The 24,619-nt window shown below is 41.0% G+C and overlaps 1 protein-coding gene across 4 annotated transcripts in view; it reads right to left on the reverse strand.

Moving 5' to 3' along the window:
* CACNA2D3 (calcium voltage-gated channel auxiliary subunit alpha2delta 3) overlaps positions 1 to 24,619 on the reverse strand; it is a 1,429,924-nt gene that overhangs the window by 690,604 nt on the left and 714,701 nt on the right. For all 4 annotated transcript variants that reach the window (XM_082265096.1, XM_082265095.1, XM_082265094.1 and 1 more), the window contains 2 exons: positions 19,586 to 19,675; positions 9,290 to 9,403 (listed from right to left, as the gene is read on the reverse strand). In XM_082265096.1, coding sequence (XP_082121222.1) covers positions 9,290 to 9,403; positions 19,586 to 19,675 — 204 coding nt within the window. The remainder of the gene's footprint in view (positions 1 to 9,289; positions 9,404 to 19,585; positions 19,676 to 24,619) is intronic.

Genomic DNA, 24,619 nt, shown 5'->3' on the forward strand with positions numbered 1-24,619 from the left:
CTCAGGAAATACCGCCATGGATAACAGAAGATAGACTTAGAACTAAACTAGAGAAACTTAACATAAATAAATCACCGGGACCGGATGGCTTGCACCCGAGGGTTCTTAAAGAGCTCAGCCAGGTGATTGCCAGACCATTATTCTTGATCTTTAAGGATAGTTTACAGACGGGTATGGTGCCAGCTGATTGGAAAAAAGCCAACGTGGTACCAATATTTAAAAAGGGCCCGAGATATATCCCGGGTAACTATAGGCCGGTCAGCCTAACATCAGTAGTCTGCAAGATTTTGGAGGGGATGTTAAGGGACCACATACAAGAATTTAGTAATGAAAACGGTATTATTAGTAGTAATCAGAATGGATTCATGAAAAATCGTTCTTGCCAAACCAATCTATTAACCTTCTATGATGAAGTGAGCTGCCACCTAGATAAAGGTAAGCCTGTGGATGTGGTGTACCTGGACTTCGCAAAGGCCTTTGACACCGTTCCCCACAAATGCTTACTGTTCAAACTAAGGAAGGTAGGTATGGACCATAAGGTGAGTACCTGGATAGAAAACTGGCTCCAGTGGAGGTTGCAAAGGGTGGTGATTAATGGGGAGTACTCAGATTGGGTGGGTGTGGAAAGCGTGGTCCCCCAGGGTTCTGTCCTGGGGCCAATCCTGTTTAATTTATTCATAAATGATCTAGAGGAGGGGATATCGAGTAAAATCTCAGTATTTGCGGATGATACTAAACTAAGCATGCCAATATCTTCTGGGCAGGATGTGGAAACTTTACAAGCGGACCTGAACAAAATTATGGGGTGAGCAACTACATGGCAGATGAGGTTTAATGTTGAAAAATGTAAAGTAATGCACCTGGGTGCCAGAAACCAGAAAGCAAGCTACTCACTAGGGGGGAACCTCTGGGTGAGTGTAGGATGGAAAAGGACCTGGGGGTACTGGTAGACAACAGGCTTGGCAGTGGCTTGCAATGCCAAGCTGCTTCAAGCAAAGCCAACAGAATACTGGGATGCATAAAAAAGGGGATTCACTCCAGGAATAAAGAGATTATTCTCCCACTCTACAAGACTCTGGTCCGGCCACATCTGGAGTATGCTGTCCAGTTCTGGACACCGGTCCTCAGGAAGGATGTGCTGGAACTGGAGAGAGTCCAGAGAAGGGCAACAAAAATAATTAGGGGAATGGAGGACATCAGCTATGAGGAAAGACTACAAGCACTGAACGTATTCTCTCTGGAGAAGAGACGATTGAGGGGGGATATGATATAAATGTACAAATATTGTACTGGCAACCCTAGCATATGGAAAAACCTATTCAGAGAAAGGAAATACAATAAGACACGTGGCCACTCACTAAAACTAGAGGAAAGGCGGTTTAACCTTAAAATACGCGGTTCTTCACTGTGAGAGCAGTAAGGATGTGGAATTCTCTTCCGCAAACAGTCGTATCAGCAGGGAGCATCGATAGTTTCAAAAAACTATTAGATGGGCACCTTAAAGACCACAACATAAAGGGGTATACAATGTACGGTAAACAGCAAACACACACACACACACATCATAGGTTGAACTGGACGGACTGATGTCTTTTTTCAACCTCACTAACTATGTAACTATGTAACCATGTAGAGGAAAGTTTCAGTGTCTCAGTAAAATGACTCACTTTTACATCTGTTGAGTTAAGATGTCAGCAACATCTTTATTCCATTGTCATATACGTATTCCCTAATTGAAAAAAAAAAAACACACAAAATATACTTGATTTAATTTTAGTACAGAAGCAACTTTCCTACTAAAAAATCCTCCATTCTCCTGGCATGCATACACAAAGGGGATTATTTACTAAAACTGAAGAGTGCAAAATCTGATTCAACTCTGTATAAAAACCAGGTTCCAGGTTTTATTGTCAAAGCTTAATTGAACAAGCTAAAATTAGAAGCCAATTGGCTACTATGCGCAGCTGCACCAGATATTGAGTGCACCAGTTTTAGTAAATTTCCCCAAAAGTCTCCCTTCCCAATTAAATAGCTCACAAACACACCAAACCTCCCCCTCAATTGGGAGCTCAGTCCACTATACACTGGTATAGCCAAATGCTTGCCAGTGTCTGCCAGAAGGAAGTTGATGAAGACCTGCAGTCTTCCTCTCATTTCCATGCTCAGGAGTGGTGCACATAGAAACCCATTGTTCTTCTTCTGGCCCACCAATAGCAATGTCTGGCAAGGGCACATTGGAGCTTGATGCTAATAAGCCAATCCAGATCAGAAATTTCCAAGTGTAAAAGACATCACCAAGAAGCACTGGGATTATAACACTTATTTATTCAGAAGGTTAAAGAATCCAAGACTCATTAACTGTTCACATAAAACAAGGCTCTTCTCTGGTTGGAACCCAGAAAATTCAAAGCATAAAACATACAACAGGAGTGCCAGACCAAATTGTAATAAAGTCCAACCTGCCTAAATTGTTTGTGTCATATAATGAATAGGTATAGCGATTTGGACCCCTTTACCATTCGGCATGGTACTCCTGTTGTATGTTTTATGCTTTGAACCCAGATCAGGAGACTGACACGTGCAGCCAGCTACAAGGTGGGTGGGTCACCCACCACAGGATTGGGATCACCATCAATCACTCATTCAAGATAACACACTAGCAATGGCCCAGAATCACCCTGACCTGCAGTCCTCCACCCAAGATACCCAAAATGCTAGTCACCCACTCAAACCTGAATGGCAATCCAACATCAGACTGTTGGCCACTTGAACAGGCATGCTATTTCTATTCACCTACTATGTCAATCACCTGTAGCTTGGAGAAGGATCCACAAAGAAATTCTGACCTCTTACAATCCCTGCAGTAGTGATTCACCTGGAATGACAACCGGCTGCCCCACAGCCCATGAATGATGGCCACACACATCCATCAGTATTAATACCAAGAATAATAGTCAACCACAATGCACTCCATTACACATCCATCACCCCCCTATCTTGCAGCTTTCACAGCTTACACTCTTCAGGGTAGCTTGTCCACAATATTTTTGAGTGTGTCTGTGGAAATTTGTCCACATTCAACCAAAAAAGCACATGTGAGTTTGGATATTGACAAAGGATAAGAAGACCTGGCTTTGCAACTGGCATTTTAATTCATCCCAAAAATGCTCAGTAGGCGTGGAGCCGGGGCATTGTGAATGTTTCTTAAGTTCTTCACACCAGACTTGTCAATCATGTCATTATGGACCTGGCTTTGTGCTCAGGGCCACAGTTATGATGGAATAATAAAGAATCTTACACAAACCGTTCTCAAAAGGTTAGACATTTACAGTTTTCTAAAACAGGGTCTTTCAAACAGGGTGCTATGGCACCCTGGGGTGCCAACTGAGTACCCCCAGGGTGCTTCAAGCACAGACCCACTTTGCCCTAGATCAGCAACTTTAATTGCTATGGTGCCAGTGGGTCTGATGTGAAGGAGAGACGTTAATGTGATGGGGTGCCTCTGATGTGAAGAGGGTCTTCTAAAGTAAAGCTAATTTTATTAAGACAGTTCTGTACATTGTTCCAGGTCCAGGTCTCCCATTGATAACTAACATATACATTTTTTTTTTTACATTTTAGACTGGAGGGCAATGAGGTTTTGCATACTTTTAAAGGGTGGTACAACTGAAAGGAAGGTTGAGAAATGCTATCCTATATTGTTTTTGTATGCTTTGTTTGCCCAAAGTTTTTTTTTTCCATACAAGTGCTTGCCAGGTTTCAACAAACTTTTGGCCATATAGTGTAATAACACCAAAAACTTGCTGCATTTTTGAAAGGTGAAAAAAGCAAAAGATAATACCATGATCACTTGTACAATATTTTTTTTTCACTATGCTGTATCTTTGTCTAGATTTTAACTGCTCAATGTGAAGGTGCAAATTTTTGCAAGTATCCTCCAATATTATAAAATGTACAATTCTTTAGCATTGTGTAATTTGCCAGACACTTTACAGGCTTGAAAAAAAGGAAAGAAAATTAAAAAAAAAGATCACAGGCAATTGTTTTGCTGTATTTTGTCATCTTACACCAATTATCCCTGTCACAGGTTTCAATGAACTTTAATCACAATTGTTGACTCCCACCCACTGCTAAAGATGATCTCATTGACTTGTCTACAATATCAAAGCATCTTCACTTGTATTGAACAAACACTGTGCTTTAAGATGTAAAAAAAAAAAAAAAAAGATAAAAGAGATTATTTTAAAGTCTGCAAATGACAGCTATGGAGTCAAATATGATGAAAGCTCGGTTTACTCATGACACCGATGAACAGGACTGTCCAGGTATAATAACCCACTGAGCTTTAAATGCATTTGAAATTTCAGGAACAATAAAACAGGATAATAGTGGAAAACAAGAATTTTCTAGGGTGCGAGAAATCCATAACAAATTTTGAAGTTACATGCAGAGAACATTTAATATATTGGTTTCCACCTCCCACTTGTCACAGTGGCTTGTTTGATAGGAAACAGCTTCTATGTTAGTTCTACCTACTGCTAAAGGCTTAGAAGTACCATAAACTCATCAGGTGCCTGGTATTGCATGTTCACATCTAACGATTTCCAAATGTATACTGTAAATGCCTGCCCTTTCCCCCTGTTGTAGTATTGGATAGAGTAGGGAAGGATTAGTACTCCTATCATCTTTTACTGCTGTTCAGGGGGTCCGGGAGTTTATCTCTTAGTCACTGTCCCATGGATAAGCCTGTGATCTCCCAGCTGGGCTTCTGTCAGTCCCATCCACTTGGTACTCAAAAAAGTAAAATGTAAAAGGTCCTCAGAACAGGCAGTGATGGTAAAACGGGACCCCGGATAGCAATAAACTTGCTCCAGCTCTTCCCCAGGATCAAATGTATATGGAAACCTGTAAGTGGTACCTTACATAAAGTAACTATTTATGATGTCCACATGCAGCACAAAAAAACAAATGTGAGCAGTGTTCACTAAAATAATTCCATGTAATCATTATAGTAATAACGACCATTTCCAATAGTCAAAAAAGAGATCCTTTGGAACGTTAGAAATCCAATGTGGTCAATCATTGTTTGTTTCCTTTTTAAGTAGAAGGAAGGAACTGTTCTTCAGGTGTATACTGTAGCACTCTGTTGTGACTCAGATGATCACAGTAAGTCTTGACAGTCTAGAATCAGCAGATCTATTCTTACTAACCCTCATTTTCAGTGAGAGAGCTGCCCATTCATTGTTATGATTAGACAGGATTTGCCACTTACAGTACATTAAAACAGAACTCCTAACCTATGCTCAAACAAATACATCTTATATTATTATATGGTATGTGTGTTAAATTGAACCTGTGCTCCATTTTGAAGTAAAAGCACTACCAAAGAACAGACAACACATGATGGGGGACATTCAACTTGGGGGCTTTGAAACATTATTTTGCCATTACAGCTGAACTATTGTGCCAAATTCATAAAATATGTGTGATATTTCCATGCATAAATCTGATACAAGCGACATATTCTAAAACAGCTTCCCGATATGGCTGCAACAAGAAAAAGGAAGAAAACTGTAGGCAGATTTGACCTATTTTATCGTGTAGTTAACTGTGTTGCATGTGTAGAGATTATGGCACATCTTTGTGGCAAGTGCACAGGGGAGGACTGGGCCAGGAGGCAGGGGGGAAATTGCCCCCTGGACTGCTCTGATGTCCTGTAAAAAGGCTGCACAGCTTCTGCCACAGACACTCCTAAATGATTCCTGGTGGAGAGAAGAAAAAGGTCCCTGCCACTGACCTACTGAGTGCGGGTTGAAGACAAGGACAGAGCGCAGGCCTCCCTCCCTAGCATGGATGGTGTAAACTGTTCCATGCCCCACTGGAGACTCTCCTCCCCTGGCCAGCCCCAGCTAAGCTGCCCCAGCTCCCCCAACCTGCCCCCTGCTGGCCAGGTTGGGAACCCAGATTCTGCCGGTGAGTAGAGACTACTTAGAGCAGGGCTTCAGCCTGGAATGGGGGTCAGGGTGAGGGCGGGAAGAGGCAGAGTGGGAGAGGGGCCAAGTCGCTGCACCATGGGCCTCTGGTTTGTACTTGCTCCCTGGGCCAAAAGTTGCCAGTCTGCCACTGAAATTGCATGTATTTGTTTCCAAATGGAATCTGTCACATGCATCAACATTTATCAAGCATATGCAAGACACACTCCTAAAGAGGTTCTGCAACACTCTTTAGGAACTTCAGGGGGTTCCTGCTGTTACCACTTTTAGCCAGAACAGCCCATTATGTACCCTTCCCTCCTTTGGTTTCACTTTGTTTACTGAGTGCCAGGAACAGGCATGCCAGCCATCAGAATGGTCCTGACAACCGTAAAGCCTAGTAAACACAGTTCGACATTTGGCCCCTGTGTATGGCAGCCAGTCCGACAGAAGCCCGCCAAAGCCTCATGCCTGAAAAAGGTCTACAGATCGGTTCCTGATCAGCACTGAGAGCGCTGCTCATAGTGTTCTGGCTATCTGTTAGAACACAATAGCTCAGCAGGGGAGATCACTGTACTTGGATTGTTAGTACAGCAGGTCCGACCTGAGCTGTCAGTTTTTTTTCATTCAAACCACCACTGGGTTGAACGAAAAAAAACTAGTAGTGTGTACAAAGCTTAAGGTTTATGCACATTAACATGCACATGTTTGGGAGTATAGAGCCCTAACTAAACATGTGCGTAAACGTACAGTCAACGTCCGCCACAGGTACCGGTGCCTAGCGGCCTATTTAAACCTGAGCTCTACGTGGGATCATTTCTGAATGGTTTTTTAGTCAAAGTTCCTGTTATTCCTGATCCTGAACCTAATGCTTTGACCCTGTTATTGACCTAGCTTTTATCAGACCTGCTGCTGGAATATTCTTGCCTGCTTATGTTTGCTGTCCATCTCTGTTACCAACCTTGGCCTGGACCAAGGTACCTGCCCCCTTCTATCATCAAGTGATAATATTTTAATACTGGATTGTTTGCATTTATATTACACTCCTGGAAGTATATTTAAAGTCCCCATTTCTTGAGTTGCTCCTGAATTCAGAGTAGAGTGCCATTCTCATGTAGGTTGTGCCTGCTTGCATTAAAGTCGGATGAAAAACTGTTGCGGGGGCATGGCGATCTGCATTGTCACTGCTGATTCACCAATCCGTAGCTTGTCAATTAGCACCTGACAATACCTAGTCCTGCCCAATGCTTTCTTGATTGACAGCACTGCCTCTATTGCTAAAAGCCTCCCACCGTGAGCTTCAGTGTCTGAGAGGGGAAACACGAGACAGCAATGAAGGAGGATTTGGATCTGTCAGGGAATGTACCAGAAATTTTGATTTGCTTTATGAGGCTAAGGCATCACATAGATCACATAGTAACTGTATTTGGGACTTATTACACTGTCATACAAGAGCCTTTATTATACTTTAAATAATTGCAACAGCATTTTGTGCACAGAGGAGTAGGCATTAAAGTGGATGTAAACCCTCACATATACCCAGTGAAGTAAACAGCCTCAGATGATACACGGGGATAAAACAATTCCTCCTACATACGATTTACTTGTATATCTGCTGTCTTCAGCTTTCTACACTGTTTAACCACTAAATGACCAAGCCTATTTCTGACACATTTTGTTTACAAGATAAAATCAGTATTTTTTGCTAGAAATTACTTGAGACCCCCAAACATTATCTATATATTTTTAGCAAAGACTCTGGAGAATAAAATGGCGGTCGCTGCAATATTTTATGTCACATTGTGTTTGCACAGCGGTCTTTCAAACGCAATATTTTTGGAAAAAATACACTTCACTGAACTTAAATAAAAACTAAACAGTAAAGTTAGCCCAATTATTTGTATATTGTGAAAGATGATGTCATACCTCGTAAATGGATACCTAACATGTTACAGTTTTAAATTGCACACACTCATGGAATGGCAAAAAAACAACGGTACTTAAAAATCTCCATAGGCCACGCTTTAAAAAAAATTAACGGTTACCAGTTTAGAGTTACAGAGGAGGTCTTTTGCTAGAAATATTGCTCTCGCTTTGACGACCGTGGCGATACCTCACATTTGAACACTGTATAAATTTGCGGGCGCGACTTACGTATGCGTTTTCTTTGGTGCGCAGGCACACAGGGACGGCGGGGGGGGACTTTAAAAATGAATTTTTTTCCTATTTATTTTATTTTAATTTTTATTTTTTTCACTATTCCTTAAAAAAAATCTGATCACTTTTATTGCTGTCACAAGAAATGTAAACATCCCTTATGACAGTAAAAGGCAGTAACAGGTACTCTTTATGGAGGGATCTGGGGTCCCTCCTATGCAATTTAAAGTTTTCAAAACGCCAAAATCTGCATTTTTGAATACTTTCAATGTTTTAAAATCCCTGCCATTGGCACGTCGTGACGTCAATTCCCGGTTACTTCATTGGAGACCCAATTGAAGCTGAATCCAGCTTCGTTTGGGACTCTGACCAGCCGACCGACATGCCGCCTGGTCTCTTGGGTCTCTCGGTGGGACGGGAGACTCAGTCAGAACGGCGGAAGGTGGCGGGAGGGAGGGGGGCATCCCCTCCCGCCCCCTGTGATAATGGCCGAGTGGCTGCTGAGCCACATCAGTTGTTATCATCAGAAAGTAAACCGCTGGCTCTAAAAAAATGTTAATGGGGCAATGCTTCTAGCTGCAGGCATCACCACAGTACAACCACTTCCTCAAGCCGACATACAGGTAGGTCGGTTTGTGAGAAGTGGTTAAAACGTGAACATTGTTTTAGATTTTTTTCTTCCTGTTCCAGTAGCAGGTGTGGAGTTTTGGCATACACCGTGTGACAGCTGATTTGACGAAAGGCACACACTCCCCTCCACATAAGCAGAGGGAGGAAGAAACACGTAGGGCTGTGCTGTGAATAGACCATCTCTCTGCTAATCTATCTCTATGCACCCACCCCGACACACATATTTCTAGCTTCTTTTATCCCCTTTGTCAGAGAACTTGTCAGAAGTTATCATGCTGATAACAAAGGAATAGAGCAGCAGAAATACACTGGACTTAGAGATTTGGAGAGAGATAAGTAAACACTACAGATATATGTGCCCAGGTCAAATTTCATGAATTGGGTTTACATCCACTTTGACTTACACAACTTATGTTTCTGCTGAAAGGTATATATAGACTAATACAATGCACTTCACCTCTGAACAATCCTTTAGAACTAACAATAAATTGATCAACTTAAATGAAAGGGAGGGGTCTATTTTCACTTACCTTCCGGTCAGGCCAGTTGTACTTTGCAAATATTGTATCATATGTGTCGACAGCCCCATCAGCAATGAGCATGATAGCTTGACTGCAGATGCTTCCTTCTCCTGTGTGATTGAACTGTGGAACCACAACCAATTTGTTACAATCCCAGATAAATTATACATTGTCACACTGGTAACACTGACAATACTTTTTAGTACAATAGGAATGTTCAGGCAATTTAACGCTATGTTAGGGCTTAACATGATTGTAAAATGTGTAAAGAGTTCAGTTTGATTTTACAGGAAAAGAATTAAGTTTGATTTGGACTTATGGAATAAGAAAAGACACAAGTGAATGCCTGTGTAAAGTCCAATAGCCCATAGCAAACAATTAGTCATTAGTATAACTGTTATGCGTGGATTTAAGCAATTATATAGTTGTTTCTCAATAAAAGCTTTTTTAGTTATTTATAATTTCAAAGAGTAACAATGCATGGGATAATGTGTTCCCAACAACACAGCCAAAACAGGCTGTCCAAAAAAAAATGACAATATAAAAATAGATATAAAAAATGGATTCCCAGCACTTCCTAGTCACATATAGCCTAGGTAGCTCACTGCCTTCCAAATGCACCTTGGGAGGTTGAGCTCATCAATTTTCCTTTTCTAATCTGTCCAACTCTCCTCCTTCACAGAAAGTAGCTGTTTATCACAGCCTACTGTACATCTTCTAACTCAAAGAGACACTGTCAGGACAAGATGGCAGTGTCTCTGCAAATTCCCCCTATCCCTTACAAACTCACCTTGGTTACGCTCCTTTTGCCTCCCCCCTGGCAATAAAATTAGTGGTGTAGGTGACTAGGGAAGTGTTGACATCACTTCTTCGTTCATTTGACATTGCTCGGGCCCACACTTTTCCATACCCACAAGAGCCAGATAGTATCCCTGGCTGCAACAAGGGAAGAAGTGGTGGGGAAGCACTAATTAGGTATCAGTTGGTCAGGGGGGCATTGGCAAGGTGATGGTGTCTCTTCTTTAAAACCTAAGTTTAGTAATGTTAAAAAAATCAGCACAAGGTTCATTATCTATGGTCAATGTGACGTGTACCTTTTGTCCCCCTCCCCCCCAACCACAATCTTCCCATGCCAAGGGGGTAAATAATACTAAGGAACTTGTCCTTTGAACTCATAAAAAGTGTTGACTATGACCACCTTTTACTCTCCCCTTCTCCATTCATAGAAGTTATACTATAGGATCTATGAATGAAAAGTGCCCTATGAATGGAGGACAGGTGGAGTTCCGCACTGGAACCTTACAGCCGTAGTGGAGGGGGGGACTGAAGGTGGAATATTTCAATGAAAGCAGCAGCCAGCAGCACAGGAGATACGTTGCATTGACTGCACAGAATGTCTTTTGTGTTGATTTCTTTTTTTTAATAGACTTAGGTTTTAGGTCAGTTTCTACCCTGTTGATAGACTACTGAAATCATGTAAAATCCAGCAAAAAAAGCCTCTCTTGGAAAGGTTATTTTCAGGCTGCAAAATGAAATATATATGAATTATCAAGCAGAAACAATCAGTTTGTGCAGCATTATGAATGTAATAAGTTGGGGCAGAAAAGGAGAAAATGCACGTCCGAAGGGATGCCTAATTTTATGTAACAGCATCAGTGGTCTGGCATTTCCAAGCAAGAAGCAGATGTCGGCTCATGATGAAGAGCACTCCATTATGGCACCAACTGGTTCAGAACGGTCCAGGGATTTTGGTGAATTATTTCTGTTACACTGCAGCAGTGCAATTAGCTTGTAGAGGGAATCATATATTTTTGCACAAAGGTTATATAAATTGTTTTAGTGCACATAGCAAATGTGTGCCCAGCACTGTCTGTTCAGGAGTGAGTTCATTTAGACTTAATTGTTTTTGGCTTCTAAATGAGTCATAACGGACTGGTATGCATTAGAAGCAAGTACTAGGGAGAGTAGAGGAAGGAAGAAAGTAAATGATCATGGACTGGAAGACGTGAAAGAGTGCTGGCAAAGAGAAGATAATTATGGAATGAGAGTTGAGAGAAGGCAATGGGATCAGATCATTGACTTTATACACTATAACATATGATAGAAATATAGCAATGAGGAGTGAAGGGAATACACAATTCCAACAACACTTGAACACAATGCAGTAGCCACAGCGCCTCAAATAAAGGTATAGAATAAAGCATTGAGGATCAGAGAGTGCATGGTACAGATGGGATTGTGGAGAGGGAATGGGTGGAGAGCATTGTGACCAGATGTATGCATGATTGGGATGCAGTGAACATTGTGAGGGAAGACCTGCAAATAAAGCTACTGTAGGAATGATTAATGCAAGGGTTGCCAAAAGCATATGGTAGACAGGGGAGGAAAAGCTGCCAAAGAACATAGTTTGGGTAGAAGAGGGAGATGGCTGCCAGAAAATGTAGCTCAGATAGTTGGCTAAGAACACAGTACTGAGAAAGGGGAAATTTCAGTGAATATAGTGTGGACACTAGGGTAGGGGTCAGAGGGAATTTGTCAGAACATAATGTGGGTGATGAGGAAGAAGATGTCAGAAAATGTAGCACAGACAGTGGGGGGGGGGGGGGGGCTGCCAGAGACGCTATTACAGTATGTGGATAGCTGCAACAGAAGCTAGTGTAGAAAATAAGAAAAGAAGAGCAATACAGGAACCTGTGGTGTAGCTCAAACTAAAAAAATACAGAAAGGAACACCAAACCTAAATCAGATAAGAGTCCAAGATCATTTTAATTGTTGATAAAAAAAAAAGTAATGTAAAAACATCTAATCAAACGGCCCCCCGTGCTCAGACCTGAGCAGCACTCAGCATTTTTATACAATTGCTTCACTTATTTACTTTGTTTGATTAGATGTTTATACATTACCTTTTTTAATTATCAACAATTAAAATGATCTTGGACTCTTTTATCTGTATTTTTATACATTTGCTGCACTATTTTATTTAGCATCACTGCCAAAAGTCCCTTGCAAATTGTCTTTTTTGGGTTGTTCTGGAATATTGGTGACCAAATTTCTTTCAATTTACATTAAAAACATATACATGTTCACATTAATTGTGTAGAAGCAAGGTCACCCTTTCACCAATGTACATTCAACAAGATGCCAACATAATTAATGATGCATTGCATTGCAGTCCGTTTTGCGGGACAATGCCCACTTCATCTTTAGAAAAAAAAATTCAGTATGCAAATAAATTAAAATTTAAAAAAAATTGTGTTCAACAGTTAGAGTAAAACAAAAAAGCAGATTAAACTGGGTGGTAAATCAGTGTCAGCAGATAGAGCCCAAAAACATACAACTATATTTATACAACCTGGAAGTAAATTTGGTCGACTCAGTTTTACGGAGATTTGTAGTGACTATCCCCTCCTATCTACAAGATACCATACATCTTCTAAAAATCCTAGAAGGACTATATGTTCCTGAATTTACCTGGCTGGTCACCATTGATGTAGAAGCCCTTTATTGTAGCATTCCTCTTGGCCATGGCTTTGAAACTGTGACTTATCTATCACGGAATGGACCCCAGGACAGAGAGCAAGATAATTTTGTGATTAATCTACTGTAGGGTCTATACTGTACTAGATTTAGCACTCAGAAACAACATCTTCTGCTTTGCTGGCTCCCACTACCTCTAAGTACAGGAGTAGCCATGGGCACTTGTTGTGCTCCCTCTTACGCCAACCTGTACCTGGGGGTTGGTGGGGGGGGGGGATAGGAGGACCAGCTGTTCTCTGATGATGGTCTCGTGATGTACCTGTGTCACATTCTTTCGTGTCACAGGTACAATGAAGACATCCTCGTCATATGGCATGGCGACGAAGCCTTACTTGATCAGTTTTTGAGTTGTTTGAACTTCAACAATTGGACTTTACAGTTTACGATGTCTTGCCATCAGTTGGAGATTCCTTTCCTAGACATCACTGTCAAAAAGAACAATGAGGGGTCCCTCTCAACTGCCCTTTTTCGGAAGCCCACAGCGGGCAACACTGTTTTACATGCCAGCAGTGCCCACCCAGTTCCTCTTATCCATTCAATTCCATATAGCCAGTACTTAAGACTCAAATGCAACTGTACTGACAATGATGTCTTTGAGGATGAAGCTAGAAAATTACAAAACCTTTCATAGCACAGGTACAAAGATGACATCATCATAATATGGGATGGTGACAAGGCCTTACTTGATCAGTTTTTGAGTTGTTTGAACTTCAACAATTAGACTTTACAGTTTACGATGTCTTGCCATCAGTGGGAGGTTCCTTTCCTAGACATAACTGTCAAAAAGAACAATGAGGGGTCCCTCTCAACTGCCCTTTTTCGGAAGCCCACAGCGGGCATTACTATTTTACATGCCAGCAAATCCCACCCAGTTCCTCTTATCATTCAATTCCATACAGCCAGCACTTGAGACTCAAACGCAACTGTACTGACAATGATGTATTTGAGGATAAAGCTAGAAAATTACAAAACCGTCTACTTGCCAGAAGGTATGGAAAAAAATGTTTAAGAAAAGCCAAAAACCGCATCAAAAATACAATCTCACGAAACCCTAATATTTTCAAAGAAACCAAAAAAAATGATAACAGAGTCAGATTTATTACTTGTTATAATTATCAATATATGGCCATCAAAAAGTCTTCACAAAAATATTAGTACTTACTTCTGACTCTGCTATCTCAAGATTTGTAACTTCCAAGCCCAGTGTTATATTTCGCCGGGCACCCTCCTTTAGAGAGAAGCTTGTCCACAGTCATTATACTGGCCATAGAGTATGTATTAGGAACTTGCCTCGGGGCACTTTCAAGTGTGGAAATTGTGACTATTGCTGAAAATGTGGTTCTTCCCAATGGAAAAAAGCTATATCCCAGACATTTTGTAAATTGTCACACACAAGCAATGATTTATCTTTTTCTGTGTGAGTGTGGTTCATTCTATGTCGGAATGACTATTCGTGAATTCTGGAGTAGAATACATGATCACACCTACGCTATAGAAATAGGGGATCTGTATTCACCTCTGAGTTTCCATGCAGCAGTAGACCATCAATACTGCCCTTTTACTTTTAACTTTTTGGCTCTCAAACACATCCCTCATAATCCTCGAGGGGGCGAATGGGATAGGACAATTTCACAGAGAGATGAAATTGATCTATTCTTTGAAAGCTACCTGCTTTCCAGGGCTAAATGATTCTTCTTTCTTCAAACCGTTTGTTCCGATTTAAGAATTTATTTGTATTGTAATACCCTTATTTGTATCTATGTACGTATATGCAACTTGTTATCCCCAATTGGGTGTGTATTATTGGAAACACCATGTCTCTTTGTGGTGTTAAATAACATTTTGGTTACTCAGTTTCAGTTATCTTTCAGAATCCATGTCTGATGTCCTTCAGGTCCATCCACAGGAAGTTGCAATGCCATTGGTATAACATTTGGCTTCTGTTATTCACTTATTCATTTGTTGATCTTTAATATTATTATTATTTTTTTATTATTATTATTTTCATCTATTATTATTTATTCATTGTCTTCATTTTTTCTTTTATTTTTTTTTTACTTATTTGTCCACACACAAGTTTTGATAATTTTCAACATTCCATTGCTGTTTATTCATTTAATTAATTAATTTGTTTTTTCTTTTATTATTACGCATGTGTCTACTTATGACATCTTTAGATTTCTCAACATTTTTATAAATTTTCTACCTAATTTATTCATTATTATTTTTTATAATTTAACATTTTTTAATTTTACTTTTGTTTTTTTCTCTTTTTTCTCTCTTCTTTTTACATTCCATTGTTTATTTTTTGTTTATTTTCTTGTTTTTTTTTTTTCCCTTTTTTTTTTCTTTGGAACCTAGTTATCCCTTTATTGCAAATGGCCTTCAGCCACTTGCAAATGGCTTCAGCATCATGTTTTCCTCTCTCCCCTTGCTGGGGAGAGATGTGCAGCACCTGTCTCCCTTAACCTTGGCACTGCTTGGATCATCAAGCAGTGGTGAGTGGGGTGCATGCGATCTGCCTTCGCGCCACATGCGTGTGATCTCCATGTTGCTCCTACGGGCGTCACGCACCTGCATCATTCCCTGGGCCCCATGCGTGTGCGTGACATGGTCAGGCGCCATACTCGTCTTCCTTGTTGCTCGCACACCTGGGATTCTGGACTGGGGAGTCAATGGTGGTGATATGCTGCCAATGTCACCTTATGCATGATACTGGGTAGGGGTTGGCCCTGCCAGTGGTTGGCCCTGCCAGTATAAGACGGGGTTTCCCACCTGCAGACCTTTTCTGATCACCTGTATGCTTGCAGCAGCCCTCTATGCTGCTGTGCTCTTTGGGCTTTTCTATTGTCCTCTTTTTAACAGGGTATGTTTCTCTGGCACCATATTTCAGCCCTTTTTCTGTTCCCAGATACACTGTGATGGCTAATCATTATTCTGGTGGTAATAATTTTTATCTGGGACCTACACTTCTTTTTTTGATTGGCATCCTATATATATACCCTTCCTGCACAACCAACACTTCACTTGATATCATTACCTGGTTATATACACATAGCACTTATGGTCACTTGCTTCCACATCTTTTTTGGCATGTCAATTTCCCACTCTTTATTTTATTTATTTATTTATTTATTTATTTTTTTAAATAATCCCAACTTTTCACAGGAGTTCTGCAGTGGGGGTCTTGCTCCTTGTTTTTCTCTGCCTCCTGGTCACCCATCTACCCTCAGCTCTCAGGGGAACTTCCACATGAGTATATCTAGTTATATATTTGTGGACTCAAACTGATTTACCGCCCAATTTTCCGCTTTTTTGTTCTATACTAACTGTTAAACACAATTTTAATTTATTTGCAGATGGATATGATTTTTCCATAGATGCACAACCAACTGCAGCTGTCTCCTGATGAAGTGAGCATTGCCCCCAAAATGCATAGAGATGTCTGCAAATGAACGAGTCAATTATGTTGGCATCTTGAGTGTACATTGGTGAAATGGTGACCTTACTTCTACACAATTATTGCGAACATGTATATGTTTTTTTTAATGTAAATTGAATCAAATTTTGTATTTTTATACATTTGCTGTACTATTTTACTTAGCACCACCCTAAAAAATTCCTTGGGCAAATTATCTTTTTTGGGTTGTTATAAAAATATCTAATGTGTTTTGGGGGCAACACCAATCCTCCTTTATTAGGGCTCAACACAGGATAAAACTTGGATGGATGCAGAAAAACAAGTGACTTCACAAATCTACAGTATATTAGAACAAGTATTGAATTCTTCACGTGGCGTAACAACTTGACAGCGGTTACTGAGTTGTGTTGTCGACACTGTTCAAGGAACAATGCATGGTGGGGATGTGGACACTTTAAATAAAAGAATACCTTTACCAGGGTGTGGCCACTACTTAGTGAACAATATTTGTGCTGGGGACCTGTCAACCTACAAGCACTATTTTACAGCAAAAAAACTCCCAGAAAACTACAATTCTAGAAATTCTTACATATTTTATGTTTAAATGCAATGCATACTAGCACATTATAATATTGTCCTGCAGGGGCCTCATTTTTTATTTATACAGTATATTGCAGTTTACTACCACTTTAAAAAGACACTGTTACCTACTCGTTTAGGGCAAATTGACACCCCATCAACAAAGTATGCCTTACTGCATCCCTGCTCCTCGGGTAATTCTGGGTAATTCTTAGGGTGGATATCTGCAGCAGGGAGGTGGCAAGGGAAAGCAGGGTAAGGTATGTACAGTATACAGAGCATCTGGAAAGTATTCACAGCACTTCACACGCTTCATTTTCCTAAAAATTCTACAAACAATACCCCATAATGACAACACAAAACAAGTTTGTTTGAAATTTTTGCAAATTTATTAAAACAAAAAAATGGAAAAAAATCACGTGTACTTAAGTATTTACAGTCTTTGCCATGACACTCAAAATTGAGCTCAGGTCCATCTTGTCTCCATTGATCGTCCTTGACATGTTTCTACAACTTGATTGGAGTCCACCTGTGGTAAATTCAGTTGATTGGACGTGATTTGGAAAGGCACACACTGGTCTTTATAAGGTCCAATATTTAACAGGGCATGTCAGAACACAAAGAAAACCATGAAGTCCAAGGAGTTGTCTGTAGACCTCCGAGACAGGATTGTATCGAGGCACAGAGCTGGGGAAGGGTACAGAAAAATGTCTGTAGCATTGAAGGTCCCAAAGAGCACAGTGGCCTCCATCATCCGTACATGGAAGAAGTTTGGAACCAACTGGACTCTTCCTAGAGTAGAGGGGAGAAGGGCCTTAGTCATGGTCACTCTGACAGAGCTCCAGCATTTCTCTGTGGAGAGAGGAGAACTTTCCAGAGGAACAACCATCTCTGCAGTACTCCACCAATCAGGCCAGTATGGTAGAGTGGCCAAATGGAAGCCACTCCTCAGTAAAAGGAGCATGACAGCCCACCTGGAGTTTGCCAAAAGGCACCTGAAGGACTTTCAGACCATGAGAAACAAAATTCTCTGGTCTGATGAAACAAAGATTGGACTCTTTGGCCTGAATAGCATGCACCATGTCGGGAGGAGCCAGGCACCGCTCATCACCTGGCCAATACCATCCCTACAGTAAAGCATGGTGGTGGCAGCATCATGCTGTGGGGATGTTTTTCAGCGGCAGGAACTGGGAGACTAGCCAGGATCGAGGGAAAGATAAATGCAGCAATGTACAGAGACATTCTTGATGAAAACCTGCTCCAGAGCGCTCTGGACCTCAGACTGGGGCGAAGGTTAATTTTTCCAACAGGACAAAGACCCTAAGCACACAGCCAAGATAACAAAGGAGAGGCTATGGAACAACTCTGTGAATGTCCTTGAGTCGCTCAGCCAGAGCCCAGAAGTTGAACATTTCTGGAGAGATCTGAAAATGACTGTGCACCGAGGCTCCCATCCAACCCGATGGAACTTGAGAGGTCCGGCAAAGAAGAATGGGAAACAAATGGTCCAAAAATAGGTGTGCCAAGCTTGTAGCATCATAATCAAAAATATTTTAGGCTGTAATTGGTGGCAAAGGTGCTTCAACAAGGTATCGAGGAAATGCTGTAAATACTTACATGTACATGTGATTTTGTTTTTTATTTTTAAAAAAATTTGCAAAGATTTCAAACAAACTTCTTTCATTTTGTTATTATGGGGTATTGTTTGAAGAATTTTGAGGAAAATAATGCATTTAATCTATTTTGGAATAAGGCTTTAACACAACAAAATGTGCTGTGAATACTTTCTGCATGCACTGTATCTGGACTGAGAGCTTGGCTACAAAAAGGACATTTTAATGGGTAGGTGACAGTGACTTTTTAATATTTATATTTAATATAGATAGGTTAGACCTAGGCAGCGTGACCTAAATTCTACCACAAAGTGCACTGCAAATGGTTACATCTTAATTACAGAGATATGATTTTAGAACTGTTATACATCCAAACATTTATTTCCTAAATGTATGTCAGAAATGGCTTTTATTTTTTTAGATTCCTGACAAAAATGACTGAGACATCGCTAAAAAACACACACACTGTTAAGAACATTTAAGCAGTATCGTTGGAGTAGATTATTCACTTCAATACTATTGACAATTCTTTTGTGATCAAACACAAATAAGTCCATAACTGATTCAATTTATTTTTTGTATGAAACGAATTCAAAGCATCAAACACTTATAGCAATTTGTGATTATCAGCCTTTGAAAGTAACTGATTTCCATTTAATTGGCTACAATGAAAAATGTAATTACATAAAAACACAAAAACTATTATTTGCTTCTGTTCTTGGGGGATGGAAGGTAAATTTTACTGAACAGTCTATGTTGGTGGATTGTCTAAGAAACATTGAACACCTTCCAGATGGAAAAGCTATATATTTATAGAAGTCTTAGAATATATTAGTGTCAACAAACATGAGCTGATACGTTCCAACTGAAAAGAAGGGATAATTACAGAGGTGGCATTCGTCCAAACCTAATTGTTGATTAACGGCATCAAAAGCTACTTTTAAAATGAAATCTTATTATGTGTCAACATTTCCGAGTATTACTGTGACATCTGATGAAGACAACTGACAGCTCCGTACAATATCCGTCAATTGCAATGTACAAATAGGTTTTCAGAATTGTTTGTAATTTTATTACTCTTCAATTATCTATAAAAGCACACAGTAACATATCAAAAGGGAAAATGGTAAGACCTGTGGATGAGCAAATACTTACTTCACTCAACAAATCAAAGGCTTCATTCAACGCATTGTCCAGCATTCCAATTCCTTTTGCAGAAAGTTTGTCCAAGTGTTCCCTGAAATGCTAAAACACAAGGGAGATGGAATTAGACTAGCAACATTTATTAGCCACTTCCAGAAATAAATGTGGGCTATACCAAAAAGTATTGAAAACGTGGGTCCAACTTTTTTTTTTTTAACCTACATAGTTCCTATAAATTTCACATGTTGGTTAATCTTGCTCTATAAAAACTCTTCTTCTTTTTCCTTGCAGGTAATAATAGATTCCTAGCAGAAGCAATAAGCCATCATTGAGTTCTTGACAAAGGAGGGGTGCAGGCTGTTCAGCATCAACAGGAGGCTATATAATGTTTATGAAGAGGACACCATTGACAAGAGTAATGTCTAGTCATTGATGACTATTGTCAAGGGTGTCATTTCTGTAAACATTCTATAGCCTTCTGTGGATGTCAGACAGCCTGCACTCCTCCTTTATTAACCACTTAAGCCCCGGAAGATTTTACCCCCTTCCTGACCAGGGGGTATTTTGCAATTCGGCACTGCGTGACTTTAACGGACAATTGCGCGGTCGTGCGACGCTCCTCAACTAATTTGATGTCATTTTTTTCCCACAAACAGAGCTTTCATTTGGTGGTATTTGATCACCTGTGCGATTTTTTGATCATGCGCTATAAACAAAAAAAGAGCGTCAATTTTGCAAAAATAACAAAATTTTTCACAATTTTTTATATGAAATTCCCCCCAAAAAAAAGTAAAAATCAAAATTTTTTTACATTTTAGGCCAATTTGTTTTATGCTACATATTTTTGGTAAAAAAAAAATCGCAAAAAGCGTATTTTGGTTGGTTTGCACACAAGTTATTGCGTTTACTAACTAAGGGAAAGTTTTTTGTCATTTTTTTTTGTTTTTTTTAAAACGCGTAATGGCGGCGATCTGCGATTTTTTTTGCGGGACTGCGACATTGCAGCAGACAGATCGGACCCTTGACTGACATTTTTGACACTTTTGGGGTTACCAGTGACATTACTACAGTAATCAGTGCTATATATATGCACTGTTACTGTAAAATGACACTGGCAGTGAAGGGGTTACATTTATTTGTGAGGGAGGGGTTGTGTGTGTCCCTAGGGGCGTGATTCTAACTGTGATTGGCTGTGGCTTCAGGGGTAGGAACAGTGATCAACAATCCTACATAGTAGAACCGTATGATCACTGTTATTACACAGGGGAGAATGACAGGTGGCTTGTTTACATCAGTTGCCTGCCTTTATCCCACTCTAACGGACGATCGCGAGTGCCCGGCGGACATGGGGTCCACCGGGCACAAGCGCGGGGGGGTCCGTGACCGAGCCTCCGGTGGAGCGCGCTCGCTCCCCAGAGCCTCACAGGCTAGTGACGTACTCAACTACTCATACGTCACTTTGCCTGTGAGGGGCTGACCGCCGCAGTATATGTACTTGCGGCGGTCGGCAAGTGGTTAAGAACTCGATGATGTCACATTGCTTTTGCTTGGAATCCAATACTAGTGTTGAGCGAACACGGACTGTATTATTCGTGTTCGTACCGAATAATTGGATTTTTTGTACCCGAACACGGACACGGACACTTTACTGTATGTTCGGGTAAAAATCCGTGTTCGGTCGTTTTATTTCCGGGTTTTGCATGCTTTGGCGCTCTTTTCATGGCGGGCTTTCAACAGCCAATCAACAATCGTTTAACTGGTGTGCCTTAAGCCATCCCAGCCATGCCTGCAAATGTCTCAGTAGCTGTGATTGGCCGTCTGAAGCATGTGACCAAGTCTTTATAAGTTCGAGGCAGCCGCAGCGGCGTCATTATGCTGCTTAGATTCAGGGACAGAGCACACATCAACGTGCTGGCTGCTGATTAGGGAAAGATAGGCAGGAAAAAACCATTTGTGTCCGGATAGAATTGAGGGACAGGTCGGAGTGTTTAGGCAGGGCGAGTTGTAGGCATTTTAGGGATAGAGTCTGCTGAATTATATAGGGTCAGTGTCTTCTACAAACTACAATCGATATTGCTGTGTGGGGGGTGGGGTCTGCACTCAATCCTGATCTACGATCTCTTCTCAATCCTGTTAGGGACAGAGTCTGCTGAATTTTAGGGAAACTGTGTTCTACAAACTACAATCGATATTGCTGTGTGGTGTGGGATTGGAGATAGGCAGGTGTCAGTGATCCACATCCATTTTTCTGTGTGTGAGCTGCAGTGAACACAATCTTTTTGGGCTGCAGTGAACACAATCTTTTTGGGCTGCAGTGAACACAATCTTTTTGGGCTGCAGTGAACACAATCTTTTTGGGCTGCAGTGAACACAATCTTTTTGGGCTGCAGTGAACACAATCTTTTTGGGGTGCAGTGAACAAAATCTTTTTGGGGTGCAGTGAACACAATCCTTTTTGGTGTGCAGTGAACACAATCTTTGTGGGGTGCAGTGAACAAAATCCTTTGTGGGGTGCAGTGAACACAATCTTTTTGGGGTGCAGTGAACAAAATCCTTTTTGGGGTGCAGTGAACAACATCCTTTTTGGGGTGCAGTGAACACAATCTTTTTGGGGTGCAGTGAACAAAATCCTTTGTGGGGTGCAGTGAACACAATCTTTTTGGGGTGCAGTGAACACAATCTTTTTGGGGTGGAGTGAACAACATCCTTTTTGGGGTGCAGTGAACAAAATCCTTTTTGGGGTGCAGTGAACAAAATCATTTTTGGGGTGCAGTGAACACAATCTTTTTGGGGTGCAGTGAACACAATCTTTGTGGGGTGCAGTGAACACAATCTTTTTGGGGTGGAGTGAACAACATCCTTTTTGGGGTGCAGTGAACAACATCCTTTTTGGGGTGCAGTGAACACAATCTTTTTGGGGTGCAGTGAACACAATCTTTGTGGGGTACAGTGAACAGAATCTTTGTGGGGTGCAGTGAACACAATCTTTGGGGGGTACAGTGAACACAATCTTTGTGAGGTGCAGTGAACACAATCTTTGTGGGGTGCAGTGAACACAATCATTGTGGGGTGCAGTGAACTCAATCTTTGTGGGGTACAGTGAACACAATCTCATACTGAAGGTTTGAGGGTGCTGCCTGTTCCATACTCCCCCTACTCCTCATCTAGCCTTTTAGGGGTACAAACAATAGTAATTGGGGCCTAGTGTGGTTGTGTACGTGTGATATACATACACTTTTTTGGGATCATATTTTCTATTCCGCTATTTAATCAAAAACCTTTGGGGATCAGTTAAATTGGGGGATAGTCTGTGTTGGTACGTGTGAGAGAGATCCACCTTTCCAAGTTGTTGGGGTTCATCTCATACTTCTGAAGGTTTGAGGGTGCTGCCTGTTCCATACTCCCCCTACTCCTAGCCTTTTAGGGGTACAAACAATAGTAATTGGGGCCTAGTGTGGTTGTGTACGTGTGATATACATACACTTTTTTGGGATCATATTTTCTATTCCGCTATTTAATCAAAAACCTTTGGGGATCAGTTAAATTGGGGGATAGTCTGTGTTGGTACGTGTGAGAGAGATCCACCTTTCCAAGTTGTTGGGGTTCATCTCATACTTCTGAAGGTTTGAGGGTGCTGCCTGTTCCATACCCCCCCTACTCCTAGCCTTTTAGGGGTACAAACAATAGTAATTGGGGCCTAGTGTGGTTGTGTACGTGTGATATACATACACTTTTTTGGGATCATATTTTCTATTCCGCTATTTAATCAAAAACCTTTGGGGATCAGTTAAATTGGGGGATAGTCTGTGTTGGTACGTGTGAGAGAGATCCACCTTTCCAAGTTGTTGGGGTTCATCTCATACTTCTGAAGGTTTGAGGGTGCTGCCTGTTCCATACTCCCCCTACTCCTAGCCTTTTAGGGGTACAAACAATAGTAATTGGGGCCTAGTGTGGTTGTGTACGTGTGATATACATACACTTTTTTGGGATCATATTTTCTATTCCGCTATTTAATCAAAAACCTTTGGGGATCAGTTAAATTGGGGGATAGTCTGTGTTGGTACGTGTGAGAGAGATCCACCTTTCCAAGTTGTTGGGGTTCATCTCATACTTCTGAAGGTTTGAGGGTGCTGCCTGTTCCATACTCCCCCTACTCCTAGCCTTTTAGGGGTACAAACAATAGTAATTGGGGCCTAGTGTGGTTGTGTACGTGTGATATACATACACTTTTTTGGGATCATATTTTCTATTCCGCTATTTAATCAAAAACCTTTGGGGATCAGTTAAATTGGGGGATAGTCTGTGTTGGTACGTGTGAGAGAGATCCACCTTTCCAAGTTGTTGGGGTTCATCTCATACTTCTGAAGGTTTGAGGGTGCTGCCTGTTCCATACCCCCCCTACTCCTAGCCTTTTAGGGGTACAAACAATAGTAATTGGGGCCTAGTGTGGTTGTGTACGTGTGATATACATACACTTTTTTGGGATCATATTTTCTATTCCGCTATTTAATCAAAAACCTTTGGGGATCAGTTAAATTGGGGGATAGTCTGTGTTGGTACGTGTGAGAGAGATCCACCTTTCCAAGTTGTTGGGGTTCATCTCATACTTCTGAAGGTTTGAGGGTGCTGCCTGTTCCATACTCCCCCTACTCCTAGCCTTTTAGGGGTACAAACAATAGTAATTGGGGCCTAGTGTGGTTGTGTACGTGTGATATACATACACTTTTTTGGGATCATATTTTCTATTCCGCTATTTAATCAAAAACCTTTGGGGATCAGTTAAATTGGGGGATAGTCTGTGTTGGTACGTGTGAGAGAGATCCACCTTTCCAAGTTGTTGGGGTTCATCTCATACTTCTGAAGGTTTGAGGGTGCTGCCTGTTCCATACCCCCCCTACTCCTAGCCTTTTAGGGGTACAAACAATAGTAATTGGGGCCTAGTGTGGTTGTGTACGTGTGATATACATACACTTTTTTGGGATCATATTTTCTATTCCGCTATTTAATCAAAAACCTTTGGGGATCAGTTAAATTGGGGGATAGTCT

Source organism: Pelophylax lessonae, assembly GCF_965119305.1.
Source record: "Pelophylax lessonae genome assembly, chromosome: 8".
Lineage (NCBI taxonomy): Eukaryota > Metazoa > Chordata > Amphibia > Anura > Ranidae > Pelophylax > Pelophylax lessonae.